This window comes from Propithecus coquereli, unplaced genomic scaffold (genome assembly GCF_000956105.1).
Source record: "Propithecus coquereli isolate 6110/MARCELLA unplaced genomic scaffold, Pcoq_1.0 Scaffold74, whole genome shotgun sequence".
NCBI lineage: Eukaryota > Metazoa > Chordata > Mammalia > Primates > Indriidae > Propithecus > Propithecus coquereli.
Window position 1 is genome coordinate 3,563,343 of NW_012153507.1, and position 22,725 is coordinate 3,586,067.

General features: G+C 46.4%; 1 protein-coding gene across 2 annotated transcripts; it reads left to right on the forward strand.

The window, feature by feature from the left end:
• Positions 1–16,233: 16,233 nt before the first annotated feature.
• Positions 16,234–21,098, forward strand: POU3F2 (POU class 3 homeobox 2). Of its 2 annotated transcripts, XM_012661874.1 has the most exons (2): positions 16,234–16,709; positions 16,767–21,098. In XM_012661874.1, exons 1-2 carry the CDS (start codon positions 16,508–16,510, stop codon positions 17,837–17,839), a joined length of 1,275 nt encoding a protein of 424 aa, XP_012517328.1. In that variant the 5' UTR covers positions 16,234–16,507; the 3' UTR covers positions 17,840–21,098. The 2 variants fall into 2 exon arrangements, with proteins under 2 accessions (XP_012517328.1, XP_012517326.1); XM_012661872.1 differs by having other exon boundaries at positions 16,234–21,098.
• Positions 21,099–22,725: the final 1,627 nt, after the last annotated feature.

Consider the following 22,725-nt stretch of genomic DNA (forward strand, 5'->3'; position numbering starts at 1 on the left):
TGATCGTATGACCCCCATTGTTCCATACTACAATCCTCCCACCTTCTTGTGGGTAGAACCTGTGAATATGATGGGATATCAGTTCCATGATTATGTTATAAGGCAGAAGTAGAAGCATTTTGTTGACGTAATTAAGATTTCTAATCAGTTGACTTTGGTTTAATCACGGAGAAATCATGAGTGGGAATGGTCCAATAATCAGAAGTAGACTGGCAAGGGCAACACACGTAACCTAAACATCTGTACCCCCATAATATGCTGAAATAAAAAAAAAAGGAGTCTCACAGGAAATTAGAAAATACCTTAACTTTAATAAAAATAAAAATACAAAACAAAAAAAAGAAGAAGTAGAAACCTGTAACATGATAGCCCCGATTAGGATTGTCCTTGTAAGACAGTGGTGAAGGGTAATCCTTCTAGAGGCAATAAATTAGAGGAGTATATTTGGTTGCCTCCTTTGTTATGACCAGATATGGCCAGAAATATGGATCTACACTGATTCATAGGCTATGGCTACTAGTTTGGTTTGATGTTTAAGGACAAGATTAGAATAAAAATGTCAAGAAAGACTAAGGGAGATACTTGTGGGTAGACTCCACATGGAGTGTGAAGGCATCTGTTTACCAAAAGGCGTCCACTGCAGATGAGGCTCTCAAATAAACAGGTAAACAAGATGACATATTTTGTGACTGCCAGGCAGCCTCTTCCATAGCCACTCAGTGCTTGCTGAATGAATGTGCAAAGTATTCGTGACAGCAGGGATGGAGGCTACACATTGGATCAACAAGATGGGCTTCTCCTCATCAGGATGATCTGGAACTGCCATTGCAGAATGCATAAAACTGCCAACCACAGAAACCAGTGCTAAGCCCCCAGATGGCACCATTCCCTGGGGTAGCAGCCAGCTACTTTGTGGTGTGTCGATTACATTGGATTCCCTCCCTCGTGTATGCAGCAACAATTAGTCATAAATGTAATGTATGTGTATTCTAGAAATGGGTTTTCCTTCTTTTTTCTCAGTGCTTCCACTAGCACCACCATCATGCACTTATAGAAATCCTAATTCACTATATTCCATATAACATTGTTTAATTCCACACAATATTACCTTTGATCAAAGAATTTAACACAACAAAACAAAACATTGGTCTTATTCACTGGTTTTATCACAATTTCCACATCAGTTAGATGCACTGGCCTGACAAAATGATGAAATGGTCTATGAAGAATCATTACCACTCCAATTAAGAACATTCTAAAAGTTTGGGGCTATGTCTTATAAAATGCTATCATTTGGTTTGAATCAGTAGCCAACATATGGTGTCGCTTCTCCTATGGCCAGAATACAGAAGTCTCCAAATCAGTATCGTTATTCATTCTTATAAACCACTAGCAGAAGTTTTGCTTTCCATTCCCCACAACTTTGTGCTGTTCTGGTTTAGAGGTCCTAGTTCCCACAGGAGAAATGTTTCTACAAGCAGACATAACAATTATTCCATTGATCTGAAAGTTGAGGCTACCACCTGTCTATTTTGGGCTCCTCATGCCACTGAGCAAATAGGTAAAGAAGGGGATTACTCTAATGATTGGGGTGATTGATCTTGATTAACAAGAGGAACTTGGCTGCTGCTATACAATACAGGTAGTGAAAAACCAGAGGACTCAGTAGACTGCTTCTTAGTACTTCCATTTCTAAGACTAAAAATTAAAGGAATACTAAAGTAATCAAAATTAAAACTTCTCATACATGGAAGTATAGGGCTTTGGCCAGGTAAAACTAGCTTAAATGATGACTGGGAGCCAAAAATATATAGAATGGTTAGTGGAGAAAGAAAGTTACAAATACCAGCTATAGCATTGTGACCAGTTCCAGAAACATGGACAGTAGCAACAACACATATTTTCTTCTTTGCTTATTATGTATATATCTATTTCCTTTTTTCTCTATATTATTTGACATAAGGAGTGGTGGTGATGGTAAAATCTGACAATTTCAACCTTTAGGTGACTGATTGCCCACACATGCCCAACCTGTTGGAAAGCTGGGTCTCCTTGTGGGGTAGGGGCTGGGAGGAGGGCAGAATATGAGATCATCTGAAGGATAGTTGCATCTTACTAGATAGAAGCCTAAAGTTGTTATTGGACAAAAGCTCTAATATGTGTAGAAGCCTATTATTAAGCTATGGTCCTTCAACTCTAAATTTCCTCTTCTAGAACTTGGTTTGTGAAACTAATTCTTCAAATTACTTTATCAGCTGAACCCTTGTCATCAAGGTCATTGAGGGCCGCTGGAAGGCAAGGAGAGGGAATAAGCAACTTGTTCCTTTTCATTTGCTTGTTCTTCCTATCAGTGTCACTGGAGCTATGGCATTTCATCTTGGCAGCAGTAGTGTCTTTCCATCTCCAACTCTTCTTGGCACTCCCAGAAACAACCTCATCAATTCCTGCTTCCTGAGAAGTACCCATAACAGCTGCTAATGCCTCCTGAGGTTTGAGCCTCAACTTTTCAAAATCATTTTTCTCACCTCAAGTTACTGGTACTAGCTGAGTAGCACTCCCTCTTAAGTGGTAGGAGAGTGCTAGCTCTCTGGGGTCCCTCCTCTAAACTTTAAAGTATTAGTGATCCCCATATTTTATATTTGTTCCCTTAGCCCTACTGTTTGGTGTATTAGTGCCTCTATTTTTTATCATTCTTTGCTTTTTGCTTTTTCAATCCTCCAACACCTGTGCGATGAAGTCCTTACATTAAATTCTCTGTTGAAGTAATACCCAGTGTGGTTTCTTTCTTATGTACTGGAGCTTGACTGATACACATATGATGGAGAACTATGCAGCAATCAGAAGCACAAGATTAAATATACACATGACAATATAGAAATTGTTAATAATAATCAATACATAGTACTGAATGAAAACTAGAAACTGATGTTGAAATATTCAGCACAATGTCATTTACATAAATTAAAAATAATTCCTTCAGAAAAACAATATGTATTTTGCAAGAATATATACATGCACATTGGAATGATGGTCTATGATGGAGATAAGAATCAGAGTAAGATATGGGGCTACAGAAGAAGGAAGGGAGGGAGGGAGGGAAGAAGAAAGGAAGGCTTTGCAGAAACCAGTAATAATAACATGCCACGATCTAAGATGTATGATTAACTCTAGTCTCTGCTCTTAAGAGTATGAGAGTCATAAACAAAAAGTCATGGCTGCTTTAATGTCAAGTGACAGAAACTCAAATTAACTTCAAGGGTAAAAAGAGAGATTCCTTGGCTTACCAACAAAAAAATCCCAGAGTACACTTTAGGCACAGCTAAATCCAGGGGCTCAATTACATCTTATCTTACTCTGTCCTTTGCTTTTCTCTGTATTGGTTTCTCTCAAGCACATTTTCTCCACAACAGAGCTCCTAGAAGATGAAAGTTTATAACTTATATGCCTTAGTATATAACGTGACCAGAGCTTTAACTGTTTTTTCCTCTTCCCTCATTATTCTGGACAAAATTATGAGGCTTATGCTCATTTGCCTTGATTGGTCTGCTTAGGTCATGTGCCTTCCTGAACCAATCACCACAATGTGCAATATTTTCATTAGCCAATCATGGGTTTTTCTCCCCAAAGTGGAATCAGTTCCACTGAACCTATTACTAGAAGAAATAGATTCTTCAATACACCACCAACCCTGTTATAACTTTTCCAGCACTGCACAATTACTAATAAAAATTCAATGACACTGTTTTTGCAGTAGAAATTTCATCTCTGAGTAGCTCACAGAGGTAGAGTTGGTCTTTAAGGAGAGGACAAAGAAGGTGACTCATGGCCATGTGGCTATATTTTAGGAATGCTGCATATTCTTTTTGCCTAAAATATCTCTTCCATCTGCCAACTACAGTCTTAAATTCCAATTACACTACTGAGATTCATTGTTTTGGGCCTATGACATGGGCCCTCCAAACTTTTTTGGGAAAAGGCATATGCCTCTTAGCATTTATCAGTTCTTAACACCTTGATATTGATTACTTATTGATTACCTTATCTGATTGATGATGACAAGAAAGGCAACAGTGAAGAATCCTTCAGAGGAAAGAGTCTCAATCTGTTGAAATGTCCCAAGGGCACATCTGGAACCTATGTGGCCAGGGTGGTAGGGAGGAGTAAGGAGAGGGGTGGCAGATGATGGTACACTCCAGACACAACCTGTCTGATTTACAATTTCTCTTAGCGACAACACTACCCTTAATACCACGTAATTACACCTTAGAAGGGGCATCCTATGAGAAGATGTTTGGGAATCTAGTCCCAAGACAAGGTCTATGTTGGAGACGTGGCTGTAGAATGGCATCTGTCCTGGGTCTGCAAGGAGAAGATAGATCATTCAAATATAAGGTGGTCACCAGGAAGAACCTCAAATTCTAAGAACTCTCTTAAAGTATTTCTAGTTTCTAATGATCTAATAGGTAAGCAAAGAAGTCCATAGGACCCTTGTTGATCTTTTCTGATGACATGAAAATGCCAGTGTCTAAGTGACTATTTTTAATTTTTTTATTTTTATTTGTTTTAGCTAATGCAGTAATGGAGACAGAAGAAAACCTCAAAGCTAGCTTCCCATGTGATCTGGGGCAAGATGTTGGCCTTCCTTATACCATCCCAATTTTAAACTCCTTATGACGAAGTTTCCTCTCTTTCCAGGCCTCATCTCCCTAAAAGGAACTATAACAATCTATAACAATAAAAATCCTCCCAAGTGTTTAGTAAGTAAATGGAAAGAAAGAACTAAAGAAAACAGGGAGAAAGATACCCATTCAGACTAATAGCAGTGCTTATCTACAGGAAGGGGAATGTGATTAGAGTGAAAGTAGTAAAAAAAAAACAAAAAAGCAAACTTTTTATTCCATACGTTTTATTATTGCTTGACTTTTGCTTACAATGATCATGCATTCGTGAATCCTTTTAGTGACTTAGAAATTAGTAATATTTGTACTTAATTGATTCTACTAACTAGAAGATGTTTGTTCTCACATTTGGAATTAAACTTGAGGAAGAAAGAGGGCCATTTCTCTGTGGCCTGATAAGTGCTGACCACACAGATAAAAAGCGTATCCTATAAATGTCGCCACTACTTGAATTAAGCTTAAGAATAATGCTCAAATGATATAAAACCAAGCTGAATAAAAATGCAAATACTCCAATTCTTTGTTATATCTACTTTTTTTTCCCCAGAAAGAATGAACTACTGCTGTTCTTGAAAGTGTCATAAAGATACAGGTCGGTTACGCTGCTCCCCTGGATGGCTTTCCATTGGTAATAAATGGTTTTCTGAGAGGTTTGAGTTAAAGCTCTTATGTAAATAGAGAGAGGCTTACATAATGCTCTTTAAACTAGAACTTTGAAGACAATCTGCAGTAGGCATATGAAATCTGTTTGTGCTGCAAATGGCATCTGAAAACTGACAGGAAACCATCCAAGACGCGGTTTAAGAAAACAGGAAGAATAAACACCCACGGTGCAAGCTTCTGATCAATCATTTAACCAGAAGAGGTGTGTCTTGGGGCTTATAACAATGCTACTAGCCACAGCAAATTTTCAGGAGCGCTCAAAAGTATTATTCATTGTAAATTTCTATGTAAATTATCCAGGGGCAGGGGCGATGCCTTTGGCCCGCCCAAGAGTCAGATGGTGCGGGTTCCCTACCTGTGCGTTTCGACAGTGCATCATCTCACGGAAGAGGCTAAACTAGTATTGATTTTCCAATTTCTGAAAGGAGTAACCATTTGGAGCAAAGACATGCTCTCGGGGACGCGGGGAAGGCGGAGGTCTGTGTAAAACAGAAACACACTTCAAACCTACAGCGCTGCGGAGAGGGGAAGATGGAGCTGTGGGGAGTGAGCAGAGGCTTCCCTCTGCCCAAGTAGCAGGGCGGCAAAGTTCTTGCCACCACAGCTGCCACTTTCTGATTCTGTGCACCTGTCAGGACAGGCGTTCCTCTGCCAAAAGGGAGCCTTCTTAGGAGAGGTTATGTATTGTGGGAGAAGAAAGGAAGGACTATCTCCTCTTCGTTTGCAGTCTCACCTTTGTCACCCCTCATCCTTTCGCCCACCCCTCGGAACCCCTTCAGGGAAAAGCTGAGAGGGAGGGAAGGAGTGCGCGGCGAGTTTCAAATGTCGCCCACCTCTCCAAAAGCCCCGGCACTCACAGGACTCGGTGCGGGCGCCCCTCCTGGCCTGGGAGCCCCGCCTCCTCCCCACCCCACAACCCGAGGATTCGAGATTTTGCGGGGAACGGAGGCGGAAATTTTCCAGCCCTAGATATGGGGTGGACTAACTTTCAGGTCCATTCCAACCCTGAGATTGGATTGCACCTGATCTCAGTGTTCCCGAAGTAACTGCCAAGTCAGAGCGTGCATTCTGCCAGGCGCGGTGGCCGCGCCGCTCGGACTGTAGCGGCGGGGCGCGCGGCTGGGGCACCCGAGGCGGGCGGCAGCGGGTAGAGCCCTCCTCCCCCCGCCGGGAGCCTGGGAGAGCGTCTCCCTGCCCGCGCTCCTCCCGGGATGACCCTCCCTCCCGCTCCGGTTTGCCCTACGGAACCCGAACACGCAGGCAGAGCCCCCTCCTCGGCCGCCTCTGCTAACTTTCCTAACACTCTTCTTCCCCTGCCGCAGAAGACACTGTTTACGACCGCGTAGACTCGCACTCACGTTCGCCTGCCCTTTCTTCCAGAAGCCTGAAAGTGGCTGAACGGAAACACTGACACGTGAAAACTCTGTTCTGAGTGACTTAGAATCGGCCGCCTTGAGGTTTTAATCTTGCTCCGTTCGTCCCGCCCAGTGTTCAGGGCAGCTGTCTGAAAGGTCCCCGAGTTCCTTACTGTCCCTAGGGAAGGTGAGGCTAGAAGAAAGGGAGAGAGGGTGCAAGGGACATCAGAGGTCTGGGGCCACACCGTGTATCTGGGAGGAAGTTCTGAATCCTAATCTCAGGAATTTAAGTCCTTGCGCGTTGTTTCCAATCCAAATCAACTTGGTAGCTTTCTTTGGAGCCCTGGAACCCCCAAGTCGCTACATAGAAACCAGGAACGTTCCATCACCGACCATCTGTCCTGCGGGGAGGAGGTAATGCTCCCCCTAATCCTGCCCTTTCCCTGCTCCTTCCCCATTAGCAACAGGTTTTTCAAAAGAGGGAGACGTCTCCTCCCCCAACGTCTCCGGCTCCTCACTCGGTGGCGGATGGCCGCCCTGTGTTCACCCCAGACAGGGTCAGGCAGAGGCTGAGCCAGACGCGCCGGCGTGACCGCCTGTGGCCCGCATGGTGTGAGATTTCGAAATGTCAGGGCACTGCTGGGGAAATGGCTGACAAACCTCTTGTAAACCTCTTTATAAAGGAAATGAGTTCTGTTGCCTTGGCTTTTGATGGTGTATCTCCTCCTCCCCAAGAAAATCATTTCTCTGTTCCAACGACAACATTTTGGATCAGATTGTGACCTTGCACTTCGAGCTTAGACGTTTCTACTGTAAAAGAGTCCGGGTGCGTTTTGACCGGCGTTCCTTCAGGTATCTTGCCGCTTAGTTTTCCTGGCCTGAGACACTGACTGGTGGCCCAGTTTTGTTGGGGGAGCGGCAAAGGGTCCCTCTGATGCTCCAGGTCTAACTGGGGACAGCCTACCAAGTTCTCTGCTCTCCAACTACCACTGTTAGTGCAAGGTGGAGAAATGAGCTTAATTCCCTATAATATATGACCTCCGATTTTGACACAGCCAAGGAAAGAAAGAAAGGAAAGCAGTGACGATGGTGGCTGGACACCCCCAAACTCTGACCTCAGATAAGGAAAACCCTCAACTACTGCCTCTCAGCACTTTGCATTGTATTCCTGAAACCTGGAAATGAAAATAGAAATTGTTTGATGTATGAGGAGACGTTATCTAATTAGGGCGTAAGAAATTTAATCTTTCCAGCATGCAGGTCATATAATTAATGTTAATTTAACGCTCAAATTCTCAGTCATTAATTTTTATTCTCTTAAATGCAGTTTGGCAGGGGCCCGTGATCCATGGCAATGGATTTTACTGGATGTGAGAGCACTCTTGGTCTTAGGAGTGACTCACCGCAAATCTACCCATTCCAATAACAAGATCACATCATGTATGCATTATTAAGCCACGTAATTGAACGGTCCATAGTTTGCATATCAGACTATTAAAATAATGTGTTTTGCTTTTCTCTGAACACGTATTGTTCAAGCCTCTGCGAATATGTGGTGATTCTGATAATTATCACCAAATTACTGCAAATGTTCTCTTCATTAACATGATTTCTTTCAAGCATTATTTAAAATGCGAATATCATTATGAATTAAGGGACTTCTTACAAAGTTGTGTGAACTTTTTTTAAGAAAAAGTACTTGTCATGGGAAAGGAAAAGACATATTTTAAATGGAGGAGGTTGAGAAATGCTTTGACTATGCCTTTCTAATGGCTTCCCAGGGTCAAATAAAAGTTTTTCTTTCCAGTTTTCATGAAGCTTCTAGGCAAGAAACAGAGACAGAAAGAGGTAAACAAAGAGGAGAGAGAGAGAGAGACTAAAAGTCACAGGAGAGTAAGAGAGAATTAATTTTTAAAGTTCCTACTACCCACTTCCTTCTGGTGTAGATAACTTGTCCCCACAAATAAAACCTTAACTCTTTATCTGACCTAAAGTAAAGTACATTCCCTCTTTTTAAAAGCACGAGCTCAAAATTTTCTGAAGTTAACAGCTCACAATTAACTAAATATTGCTGTTTTCCTCCTCACTATTCTGCGCTATACTGTTGGAGAAATTATAAGCCGTAAAAAGGCTTCATTGTAACCTTCCCTTCACACAGTTTTCAAAGTTGAATAGCAAGACATTAAAAAAAAAAAAACCCTACTGCAAAATAAGAGTCTCTCTTAAATGTGAGAAATTTTGCATCTACATTTCTTTCTAGCAAAGTTTTCCTTTTAGTGATGTTAAGTCTCTTATAACAGGCCATTCGGTGACTGGCATTGTCGCTCCTGCTGTGTACACTGTCCGCGCCGCGCGCGGGTCCCTCTCCTCAGACCGCACCCTCAATGCGGAATCGCTGCCATCAGCCCGGCGGAGAGGCAGTTTCGCCCACCAGGAAAGTCTCATGAGTTTGAGAAAGTTGTGGGATTTTCCTTAAAATAGGGGCAGGAATAGAGTGGAGGGGAGATGTAGGAGAGAGGGGGGAGGGAGAGAGAGTCTGTGTGTTGTGGCTGGTGCACTCCGCCCGCACTAGCAATAACCTGCCTGGACGTTCCCTGCTGGGCGGGACACCCCCTCTGGGTCCTCAGGGCCCTTCTTCTCCAGCCTTCAGTCAGCTCTCAGGGAAGGGGTGCCAGGCTCCGGGCGGCACTTTTATTTTGGTTGAGAGGAGGGAGCGCTGCTCCCAGGCCCGAGGGAGGCGAACTGAGCCCTTCTGTTTGGATTTCCCTCCTCTCTATAGCAACCAGCAGCATCCGGAAAAAAATGCGCCCTCCCTGGACAATGGCCCGGCCTCCTGCTTCTCGCCCTGGTCTTCCTCCCCCGGATCGCCGCCAGGACCTGCCTGGGCGCTCTGCGGCCATGAACGCCCCCCCATCCCTATCCCTTCCCTGGCAGTTCCTCGCGAGGTCAGGCAGGGCGCCGGGACACCACAGCCAGCCGTGCTCCCAAGCCCGGCTGATCCCCCACGCTGGCCGAGGCTGGGACACAGGACCTCCCTGCCAAGCTTGGGGGTTGGGGGGCGGGCTCCCGCAGCGGCGTTTTCTGTAGGATAGTGTGGGTCTTTGGATGGCCCTGAGGAGTACAAACTCCAGCTTTTTTCAGGGTTAAAAAAAAATCAGAATAATGCATAATGCAGACTACACCTCTCCCCCACTCAAAATACACACACACACATATACACACACGTAAATATAAGCGCCCTAGACCGAAGTCCTAGGCATGATCTCCAACTTTCTTTCACTCTCCCAAGGTTAATTAAGTTCCCTTCCACGAACTGAGCTCGGCGCCTATTCATTATTCTCTCCCTCTGACCTAGGGCGTTAATATGATCAGGCCTGTGACTTGGCCGTGTTCTGTTTTGCTATTTTGCATTTAATGCTAGGACCCGGCTGCCCTAGATTACCATCGAAAACTCTCAGAAAATACAAGAGGAGCGAGGGGATCTCACTGCTTCAGTCTGCCTAAGGATTCCTCTTTCTGCATCTTCTTCTGGCCAATAACCAACCCTCTACGTTCCCAGGACCCATATTCTGAAAACCCGTCTTAAAAATACAGTCATCCCTAACTTTATAATGCCCAAAGGTGCCCTGAATGAGATTGGAAACTCAGAGACCTGGCAGAAGGTCCCGGGCCACAGCTCTTAGGGCTATGGTTAACTGCACTCCGGAAACACATTTCTCCGTGAACCACACCTCCTCCCGCTGGCTGCGGTCCCCCCGGACGCTAACGACACAATTGTTAAGGGTACTTGTACACTTCAGAAAGGATTTGCATTTGTGCTCTGTGCAGACAGAATAAGAGAACTTCAACCAAATACAGCCTGTTTCTCCCAGAGATAGAGACCCAGCCCCAGCCCTTGGAAATGGCTTCAGTGAACCGAACATGCCCACCCCCGCGCCTGTGCGCAGGTGTGTACTGGTACACTCGCTCCTAGGCTCGCCTTCCACTTCTCAGATTGCTCCAGAAGATAAGAGAGGCAAGGGGCTGCGGCAAGAGCTTCATCTCAGTACATTTCCAAATGCTTTAGAGCTAAAGAGGTTTCTGTTAAAAATCAGTTTAATTCATCAAAGAGTTGTCATCCTCTCCTGGTGGCTAGCCATCCACCTGCTTTAAGGAGAGGGGGAGAAAAAAACATACCATTAGGCTCCATTGTTAGGAAATAATTTGACTGTTAGCACCTTGAAAATGAAATTGTAGAAGAACTAGGAGCCACCAATTGCTTCCTGTTCTCTTTCTAAGATGTCAATATAAACAAGCTATATTAATTCCTCTAAATAAATTTACCTTATGCGCTGATGGAATGTGTCCTTCATACTTTCTCCCTCTTAAGGCCTTATATTCAACACCTCAAATTTAGCAGGCTTCCTTTGATAAGTTACTCAGAGTAATCCCTGAAACAGCTAGACTGCCTGGGTGACATAGTGTTAGAAGTCTTTAAGCTATGTCTGTCTATAAAATATTCACTTGTGGACTACAAAGGGGGCATGATATTTAATGATAGATTTGTAACTTAAAGAAAAAGGGACATTAATATCCATAGATTCAAATAATTTCATTTCAAATACTGAACTTAGAACACAACATTTTACTGGTTTACACAGTAGTGAAGATAAAATAGAATTGTTTGTAAGGGAGGCATGGACAAACAGAGTTGCCAAGCCTATGAAGTAAGGGAGTTTCAACTTTCAGTAAACTTTTCCTTTTTCAAGACCTTTTATGACTTGAGGACAGATGCACATGTAGGAACTTGCAAAATGTAGGTATAGATAGTAACATATAAATTTATACAGTTTTTTTTATTCAGGAGACAATGTGCTGTTCCATAGTTAAAGATATTAATTTCTGTTTCTTTGTTTTTAGGTAAATGTTTATCGTGTCTCTCCCAAGAACTGGAAACCTGAAAGTGCATTTTATGTGCTCCTTATAAATGAATTCCCCAAGACTGCAGTTCTGGAAGCTGTAAGGCAGTTTTCATTAAAGCAGCCAGCTGCCTCTTTGTGTAGATTGGCTATATAAAGCTCTAGCTCTGAAGTTGGAGCCTCAGTTTTGACATTCTGTAGGCCCTTAGTAAAGAAGTTCCATTCAGACGTTGGGAGGGGGTCTCTGCTAAATCAAACAGCTGCTGGGGTCCAGCAGGGGAGCAGAAACCACAGGAAGGAATGAACAACTCTGACAAGGCTTTAAAAAAGGAGGGGGGAGGAGGGAGATTCAAACATTCTCCCTCAAGGTGGATACAGTAAAAAAGAAACATCAGTGGGCAGTTTTACCTAAGTGTAAACTGGTTGCCACCTCCACTGCCCCAATGACCACCTCCTAATGATTTTTTTTTTTTTTTGCTTTTCTATTGTTTCCTGATTTCTATTATTCTGGGACTAGATAAATACGAACAATATTAATATCTATCGAATGAATGTCATCTCACCTGTGTTTTAATAACTGTGTTCTTCTTTCTCAATGTATAGGCGTGGTTATGGTGGGGTTTCTACCAATTCCTAGTGTATAGAAATACATAAATGATATTTTACATGTAGTTTCAGTGTATTTACTAGATGAACGAGTTAATAAATGAGAGTTCAAGTTACAGTGCGTGGACGGATCCCATAACTGTTACTCAAGTGAAGATTTAGGGGGGGTGGGTCAAGATACCTGGGGCTGCTAAGACCCAGGCCTGGCTCACTATCTTGAAGGGTGTGAAAAGTGTGCGAGATAACAAGGGCGTCTCTTTGGTGTAGCTTGCTGGGATACCCTGAGTTGTTTCCCCCTCCACGCAGCACACCCCAGCAGGAGGCAGTCCGCACCACTTCTTTATACCAGTGGAGCTCAGCTACGGTCTCCAACACCAGGCCTCTGTCCCATACCGATCAGTGGCCTGTTGGGAACTGGGTCTCGCATCACCGCCTGAGCTCCGCCCACCACCCCCACCCGGTCAGTGGAAAAATTGTCTTCCATGAAACCGGTCCCTGGTACCAAAAAGCCTGGGAACCACTGTAGCTCAGGATATCGATTGAGTAGAGGTTCCTCCAGACGCAGAAGAAGCTGGGCTGGCGCTGGCGCCAGGACCTCTTCACAGGATGCCTCCAGCATGCCCTTGTGGAAGGGGCACAGGGGACCTGGCAGTCAGCGCCAGGGGCGGCGAGGCCCGCTCCAACCGTCTGCTCAGCCATTGTCCTCTAGTGATCTCAAGGAGCTGTGCTGAAGTGAGGGAGATATCAAGACACCTTGTCAGTTCAAAGCATTTTAGGGTTGTTTGAAATCCTCTCCACGTCAACGTAGCAGCCTCTGTATTTGAACAGCTGCTTTGAACAGTGAAAGGGAATGAGCTGAATCAAAACCTGGAGGTGTCTGCCCGAGACACCTTCAACTTGCTTTTATGCGGGCGGAGAATGGCAGGCAGACACGCAGACTCTGTCCTGACCGGGTCAGCACAAAGAAAGGCGCCCGCAACCACGGGAGCGGGGAGGAACGGGTGCAGAGGACAAAACCTTCAAGAACCCAGGTTCCAGAAGCCCCAAGGAGAATTCGCTCTGGGAGGCAGACAGGGAAGCCCAAGCTGCTCGGGATTCTGCGTTCGCGCCAACCGGGCCCCCGGCGACCGGCGGGGAGGCGGTGGTAGCTTGTGGGGAGGTGGTACTCAGCCACGGAGAGCGCCCAGCCCTGCCGCGGGCAATTGGCCCTGTTCTGGGGGTGGGGCTGGGGTGCAGAGGCTGAGGCTCCGGGTAGGGTATTGTTTTGTGTACTCCCAGGGATTTACTGAACATAGGAAACTCGGTAGAACTACCCAGGCTCACCCTGTTGGAAAAGTTTCCGTCCCTTCGCCCGCCAGCAAAATGATGCCGGGGTAAAGGGTGGAGTAGAGATCTGGGACATCAACGTAGGAAGACTCTCGCAGCCTTAATCGTCAGAGAAGTCCTATCGCAGAAAGGAAGTTTTGATGTACATGCGCAACCTATTCTTGTCCCCCTACACTAGCGCCCTATGCCGGAGGCAGGCGGGGGGCGGGGGGATGGGGGAAGGTGGGAGAATAAGGACACGAGGAGGAGGGACTTTTAAATTGACTCAGAGCCAAGCCGCCTCGGTTCCCTCAGAGATGCGTCTGGAAACTTCATTCTTCCCTTGAGTGTATCACCCTATGGGCTGCAGAAGGCCTTGTCCCTCGAGAAATATGAAATTGATCCAGAGAAAAACAGACACCTGCCCCAGAAAGGTGGGGAAAAGGACGAGCTGCTTAGCACCCGGGCGCAGCGGCCCTTCCCTGGGGCTGGATTCTTGTAACCTCGGGAGCTCTGAGCTCCTGGGTCGGGGAAAAGAAAGGCTCAACTGGACATAAGAAGACTCGGCCCGCAAGCAGCCTGTGCGCTCCCCATAGCCGGGCGAGAACCAGACGCCCTGCGCGCGGGACGAGAGGCCCAAGCTGGAAGCAGGTAGTCCTGCCCGCCATCCAGCCCCTTCACTCGCTGTTAAGATGCTGCGAGCACCAGCCACCGAGCCTGCGCCCTCGGAGGCTCGGACTTTTTAATTTTTTCTTAGCTGGGCAAAGTTACTGCATTCCTAACAGCCCCCAGGCGCGCGGCCAGAGTGGCTCCGCGCTTGCGCTGCGACCGAGCACCACGCTGTGTGTGTCCTCGCCTCGCCGCGCGGGTGCGCGCGTGGGGGGTGCAGGTCCGTCCTGCTGGCGGCCTGTGGGCTCGCTCCTCCCCTAACCATTTCTCTCTCTCCCACACACACGCTCATAAACACAGGACACGTGGAAATTCTCAGCCAAAGCGCCTTGCCCAGGCGGGTGCTCAACGTGGTGATTTATAAACAGCTCAGCCACTCCCCAAAGAGCACCGCTCCTTGTTAGTCATGATGAATTTTCTGGCCCGCTCCAGTCTGCTGTCTAGATTAAGATGCTCAGAGGCCCCAAAATGCTCCCTCCGAGCGTTCGTTTGGCTTCCCTTCGCAAGCCCACGACCGCCAGCAGAGCCGGCGCTAGAGCCACAATCCACAGGGCCAGGGGTGAGAAGTGGGGATGCGATTCACGTTTCCTGAGGTGTTTTCCTTCCCAGCAGTAACTTTTGATTCGCTTTGCAGTACAAGCCACGCACACCCGGCCCTGTGTGGTTGTCACACCGCTCCAGCCTGCGTCCGTGACCTGGTTCTTGCTACCGGACTTGCGAGCTCCGAAACTGGCAGCAAGCACCTGCTGTCCGTAGAGCGGCGCCGCGGGTGCACTGTCCCGCGTTCTTTCTCTGCAGTTCGCCGCTGAAGGCTGAGCAGGGAGCGTGGCCAGGGAGCGTCTGAGAGTTAGACTAACTCCACCAGTTAGCTCCTGAAGAAGTTACTGATTAGTTAGGTTCCCGGCATCAGCCCGTTTGCTTTCACATACCCTTCCTCCCTTCCGAAGCGGCTAACCGAGAAGTTGCACCGACAAGCGGCAGGAGCGCGGGGAAACGCGCACGCAGCGTCCTCACCGCGCTTTCCCTTCCCCTTCGCGACTCCGCCGCACTCGGAGGCCGCACACCCCTTGCCAGCACTCCCGCAGCCTCGCACAAGGCGAAGGTCTGCCCACGCAGGCTTCTAGTTTTCTAAAGCAAAAACTGTGCGAGCGCCCGAGTGTGAATCTGACAGAGGGACTTTTAGAGTTTTGTTTTGTTTTCAGTTCAGACCGCTGCGCTGTCAGAGCAGGCAACTCCCTGAGCCTTGATGGGAGTCTCTCACTGGCCGCGGCGCCGGCTGAGCCTGCCTCTCTCGGGGTTCTTTCGCCGAGGGGCTGGGAGACAGTTGGGCCTGGAACCTAAAAGCAAGAGAGCCTGAGCTAGCCGCGGGGTAGAGGAGAAGAAAACCTTTATTCGCAGCAAAGACGTCCACACACCCTGGAGCAAGAGGCACTTGTGCACTGAAATTCTAACCGTGGGGTGAAAGGAGACTTGAACAGGGGAACAAGTGTGGCTCCTGGCTCTAGGTTTAAGAGACGCTGGTGCGTGTGTGTGTCCCTAGGTGAATAAAAATCGGACTCCCGCTGGCTTGGTGCGATCCAGCCTTTCTGTTCCTCCCTCCCTCTCCTCCCGCCCCACCACAAAGCCCTATTGGGAAGAGAAAGTAGACCCCCCCCTCCCCATCCAAGTCTTCCAAGTGGTTGTGGTCGATAAGAGCGCCAGGACCGCCCCCCTGCCCGGCTTCTCAGCCTGGGAGACAGATGGGGGGCGGGGCCGATCGGAGAGGGGGCGGAGGAGGCCCTGGGTGAGGAAGAAAGGGGGGCTGAGAAGTGAGAGAATCTGAATCGGGAGACCGGGGGAGACCGGGAGGAGGGCGAGGAGGACTCTGAGGCCCGGGGAGGGGGAAGGGGCAGCTCTGCGCCAATCAGTGGCTCCGGCCTGGGAGGTTGCTAGCGGTATCCACGTAAATCAAAGGGCGCGGAGCCAATGGGAGGGGGCGGAGGGGGCGGGGCCCAGGCGCGTGCCGCTGCGAGCCGGCGCTGCCAAGAGAGCGGGAGAGAGCTGGAGAGAGCAGGGAGAGGGGGGAGCGCCGAGCGAGTCAGAGAGTGAGCGAGAGCGAGAAGGAGGGAGAGGAGGAGAAAGAGAGCGAGGGCGGGCGGGAGGCGGCGGCAGCAGCAGCAGCAGTAATAGCAGGAGCAGCAACAGAAGGCGTCGGAGCGGGCGTCTGAGCTGCCCGCTGGGGGAGAGAGGGAGGAGAGAGAAAGAGCGAGAGAGGAAGGGAGCCCGAGGCGAAAAAGTAACTGTCAAATGCGCGGCTCCTTTAACCGGAGCGCTCAGTCCGGCTCCGAGAGTCATGGCGACCGCAGCGTCTAACCACTACAGCCTGCTCACCTCCAGCGCCTCCATCGTGCACGCCGAGCCGCCCGGCGGCATGCAGCAGGGCGCGGGGGGCTACCGCGAAGCGCAAAGCCTGGTGCAGAGCGACTACGGCGCGCTGCAGAGCAACGGGCACCCGCTCAGCCACGCTCACCAGTGGATCACCGCTCTGTCCCACGGCGGCGGCGGCGGGGGAGGCGGTGGTGGCGGCGGGGGCGGCGGCGGGGGCGGGGGAGGCGGCGACGGCTCCCCGTGGTCCACCAGCCCCTTGGGCCAGCCGGACATCAAGCCCTCGGTGGTGGTGCAGCAGGGCGGCCGCGGCGACGAGCTGCACGGGCCGGGCGCCCTGCAGCAGCAGCACCAGCAGCAGCAGCAGCAACAGCAGCAGCAGCAGCAGCAACAGCAGCAGCAGCAGCAGCAGCAGCGGCCGCCGCATCTGGTGCACCACGCCGCTAACCACCACCCGGGACCCGGGGCATGGCGGAGCGCCGCGGCGGCAGCGCACCTCCCGCCCTCCATGGGAGCGTCGAACGGCGGCTTGCTCTACTCGCAGCCCAGCTTCACCGTGAACGGCATGCTGGGCGCCGGCGGGCAGCCAGCCGGGCTGCACCACCACGGCCTACGGGACGCGCACGACGAGCCGCACCATGCTGACCACCACCCGCATCCTCACTCGCACCCGCACCAGCAGCCGCCGCCGCCGCCGCCCCCGCAGGGCCCGCCTGGCCACCCAGGTGCGCACCACGACCCACACTCGGACGAGGACACGCCGACCTCAGACGACCTGGAGCAGTTCGCCAAGCAGTTCAAGCAGCGGCGGATCAAACTGGGATTTACCCAAGCAGACGTGGGGCTGGCGCTGGGCACCCTGTACGGCAACGTGTTCTCGCAGACCACCATCTGCAGGTTTGAGGCCCTGCAGCTGAGCTTCAAGAACATGTGCAAGCTGAAGCCTTTGTTGAACAAGTGGTTGGAGGAGGCGGACTCGTCCTCGGGCAGCCCCACGAGCATAGACAAGATCGCAGCGCAGGGGCGCAAGCGGAAAAAGAGGACCTCCATCGAGGTGAGCGTCAAGGGGGCTCTGGAGAGCCATTTCCTCAAATGCCCCAAGCCCTCGGCCCAGGAGATCACCTCCCTCGCGGACAGCTTACAGCTGGAGAAGGAGGTGGTGAGAGTTTGGTTTTGTAACAGGAGACAGAAAGAGAAAAGGATGACCCCTCCCGGAGGGACTCTGCCGGGCGCCGAGGATGTGTACGGGGGGAGTAGGGACACGCCACCACACCACGGGGTGCAGACGCCCGTCCAGTGAACTCGAGAGGGGGGAGGGGCAGAGCGCGGGGCTCCCCCTCCCCTTCGGTCCTTGGCCCTTTCCCGGCCCCCTTGTTCCCTCTCTAACTTCTGATTGTTCTTTTATTTTTAATTATTATTTCCCCATCCCTTAAAATGAAAAAAAATAAGGAAAAAGGAAAGCAACTAAGACACTGGACTATCCTTTAAATGGTAGCAGGTGTAATGATGTGTTTTGACATTTGCAGGCGAATACCCAGGCAATGGAGTGGAGTGTCTCCTAGAGAGAGTGAGGAGAGAGTGTGTGATAGACAGAAAGAAAGCGAGAGCGAGAGCGAGAGAGATGGCAAGCACTGAGATAAATACCTGGCAAAACTAAATAAATTACCAAAAAGAAAAATAATCCACCAAACCGTGATAAACACAAAACGCAGCTTCCTGATGCTTGGAGTTGGCACATGCTGCTGTGTTTATTTGATGTGGATCCCCATCAGGAAAGAGGAAAAAATACACACGTTATTTCATATAGGCAAAATGTAACCACATAAATTTGCACTGCAAGAAAATTGAAGTTTACATGAACAAATTTATGAACATATTTTCTCTTTCTCCCCACCGTTAATTTTCGAATTGCCGTTTTTGGTTTTGTTTCGCTTTATTCAGTGAAGAGAGTTGAAGCCAGCTCTTGGCGGCTCTCCATTTCCAATGTTTTTGAGCTCCTTGTTCTGTTTGTGAACTTTGGTTACCTTCAGATCCCCCTTAAATTGGTGTAACACTTATTTTTTCCTCTTACCAAAGCAAAACCATTGGCTTCATACAAAATAAATAATTCTCTGCATTCAGGAAATGTGCATGGTCTACCCGCTTTATCCAAGGCAAGAATCCAGTTTGAAATATAAAAATAAGAGTCAAACACTGGTTTTTGTTACACAAAGTAAACTTCATTTTCAGGCAGTGTTTCTGGGGGAGGTTAAGGAGGGGAGAAAAAGAAAAATCGATAGTGAGTGACTGATTGCTTCATTTTATCAGGCGGGTCCATTGTAAAAGAGCTCAGAGGAAATGTGGAGGTTAAATATATTTCCAGAGTTGTCCAACAGAAAGAAAGTGACACTTTGAAGAGAACTAGGGAAATATACATCCTCAGATATCCCTATACAGTTCTCTGCCTTCAGTTTTAATAACTTAATAATGAAGAATTATTTGTCCTGACAGCAGTTAAACTTTATTCCTCTAACAGCTTTTTATTAAACATTAAAAAAAAAAACAACCCAGGAACTTAATGGTGTGTGCATAGACTTGTGTTTCTTAGCACATAAGTACCCACATGCATACATAGACTATCTCCACTCAGTAGACAGGTTTTGTCTTCGATAGCTCATTTGTTTATCAAGTCATACTTAAGGTCCCCCACCCTCCTTTCCCATAATTTATTACAGAAAATACCAGTTTGACTTGGACAGCTTCTTTCCCCCTCTTTCACTACAGAAGGCAAAAGAAGTGAAAAAAAATGCCATTTTCAATCCTTCCTTTCTCCCCTTTGTTAATAGTTTTAAGTGCATTTTTGACCTTCTCTTGATGGAAAACAGTTAACTCCAAACACAAAAGACTCTACTGGGAAGTATAGGTGAAAAAACTTGTAACTGTATTAAAAATAAATACCATTAAACTGTGATCAGTTAAAATTTTTTTAAAAATCAGCACAAAAGGGCGCTAAAAGGGAAAACACTTTTTATTAATCATCAGAGTTTGGGGCTTTTTTTCTGGTTAGGTATTAGATAAATTTTTTGTTTTAAAAAATTAAATTCTCACTACCATAAAATTATGGTTCAGCTTCAGATTAGCATTGCACTCAGTAGTCTTTAAGATTTTAGGAAATATGCTTTATATTGTCTTTTCAAACACCTGTGTTGTTTCATTTTTCAATGTTTTTGAAAGATAAATGGTGACTTATAATGGGCATATTTATTTGCCTGTATTTCATTTCCCCCAATGAATGTCACAAGGAGATGGGCACGGAGCTGCTTCGGGGTGCATCACACTGCCTGTTCCTGAGGTATGGGGACTGGCCTTTAGTGAAGCAATCCTGAGCAGGGCAAATAGCCAATGGTAAAGGGAGGAAATGAATTTTCAGATACTTATTACCAAGTAGGTAAGGTCAGAAGCTGGAGTTCAGGGGATGTGTCTATAGCTCCTCTGACTCTTATAGGTTTACTAAGATGAAAGTTACCACTGAACCTTACCACTATGTATATATGTTTAATATCTGTCTTTTGAAATGCAGAAATAGTTTAAATGTTTCTTTGTCTATTTTTCTTTTTTTTAATGCTACCCAGGGAAATATTTTCATATCATTTTTAAGTGGCCTGCCTCAATGTATATTTATTTCTTTTGAAGCAAAAAGGTTCTGGAAACTGTTTTTCTGTAGCTTTAAATGAGTAGGTGAGCAAAATCTATATGGGATGTAATTTTTTTGTTTCAGTCTCTTTAAAAATACTTTGTTTTGGTACATTTGGTTGTGCTTGTGGGGAAAATAAAAACGCAGAGATCCTTATATATTTATGTTAAAGTAATATTTTATTATCTACATAAAACAGAAATGCACAATACCTTCATAGTTTGTTCTAATTATTGAAATATCTTTATTTTATTTTTAAAGATAGTGCCAAGTTTTAAGGGGGGAAAACCCTAGACCTTAAACAGACTGAGTTGAGTTGTGTGTAAAACACTTCCCTTCCTTTATACTTCATAAAGTTTTGGAATAAATTTATGCATATACTGCCAGGTTTCATGTTTATAACTTTCAGAGGCTTTTTTTAAAAAATGTAGACTACTGTTCTGATTCACTTTTCTTTGCAAAAACTGTCAGTCCCAAATCTTTCATTAACTATGCCTGTAGCATTAAATTGAAATGGTCATCGGGTTTGAGTTTCAATTCGTTTGCCATTTCATGATCCAACAAAGAGACGTTTATCCCTTTTAAATATATGCAGATATCACTACATCTTCTTTCCAGGTTAGCTGTACTTCAGCCAATCATGCTGTTTTGGAGAACATCAGTGAAACTAGTTGGACTTTAATCTCTACCCACATGGCCTAACATAATTTGGGATTTTCAGAAAAACAAGGCTTAGGAGATTATTATTCCTAATAATTAACAATTATTTTTCAACAAAGAATAACCCTGACAATATACTGTATGTGTGTTTACCAAATGATTAGAGATAGATTCTATATATTATTCCTGTTAGGTTTACAGAAAAAGATGGATTTTGCAATGGTTTATACAATAGTGTCTATTTCTCATCAGGCAAATGATCTCTAAAATAAGAAAAGAAAAAAATGGAACGTATAGGACACTCAAGCTGTGGTACTAATAACAGATTGTTTTAGACAATCTCAGATGGAACACTACACTTATCAAAATCCTTTTAAAGGTTAATGAGAATTTGAAGCAGTGTTGAGTTAGTTTACAAGTTTGCTGCTGTATTTAAAGTCCTCCTTGGAACACTGGTTTAAGTATAAATGTCCATTTTGAAAGGTAGTTTCTGGGCTTATTACATCTGATCATCTTTTCTAAGTCCTAGTCAATATTACACAGGTCCCACACAGATTCAGCCAAATGATCTTATCAATAGTCTGAACGAGAAGTGACAGAAAGAAGAAGTGTTTTGTGACCACAGACATGCTGATGGGTAAAATGTTTAAGCTGCATATAGATTTGAGTTCTGGGTCAATATCCTCTTCCACTGTAGGCAGAAAACAAGCAGCATATGCCCTCTGCAGGGCATTTTAGTGGACCTTGAAAAGGCATTTTCGTTCTTAGCCACAGAGGCTACTGACTGGAGACTATCACATGTTAAAAGAGCACACTATAGTTTTGACCCATGCTTGCTGTTCAGGTCCTAAGACCACTCGGGTAGTTTCCACACTGGTTTGGGGAATATATTACACAATAAGGTGAAAAAATCCATCACTGCCACTAGGAGAAATTTATGGACAGTAGTCCCTGAGATGTTGGTTAGCCACAATGACAAACCCTTCCTCTAAAGACAATAATGCGGAATACAGCCATCCTGAAAGAGCTCCTGTGTTTCCTCAAAATATGTCACTTTTTAAATTCATGATATAAGGTGGGGGAGAAATGATCATGCGAGAAAGAGTTATGTGAAGGTCAGAAGGAGGCAATGGCCACGAATAATATTATGCTTGGCACTTCTAAACATTCTCGGTTCCCAGGAAGTACCCGCCTTTATATTTCAGATGGCAGCAACAAAAGCACTCTTCTCTTCCCCTTCCCCTCCTGCTCCCACCAGTGGAAGCCAGGCACTGGTTGGCAAAATTGTCTGGTGAAACGGCTTTTCTAAAAGCACTCATCCATCTTCTTATTTCTCCAAAAGAAATAACTAATAAAGAGATGCAATAGCAACAATGGTGGGAAAATGGCACTGGGGTGCATTGGTACCTGCACATGTATGTCTACATGCTGCATTCATTTGCCTCTCACTTGCTTTACTATGGAAGCAGCTTGGGTAGTGCTGGGAAGTGAGGTGAGATTATCTTTTTATCACTAGTCTCTGATTTGTCTTTGTTGATTTTTCAATCAGTTCATAGAACTCTGTTCTATGTAGAATTGAATTTCTACACAAGTTAAAGAATGGGGTAAAGAACGGTGCTTGTACAGAAAAAGAAAGATAGATGGTGAAGTGAGGGTCAAGGGTAAAAGTGATTCTTTGGGTCTGCTTTTATATTTCAATGAGTAAGGCACAGGGACAGTGTTTATCAGCACCAAGCCCTAACCAACTGAGCTAACCGGCCAGGATTGTGTTTATTTAAAATGAAAGAAAAAGATGCATCTTGAAGTACTATGAAGCTTGACAATATGACTAAATGGGATGTACAGCTAAGTTT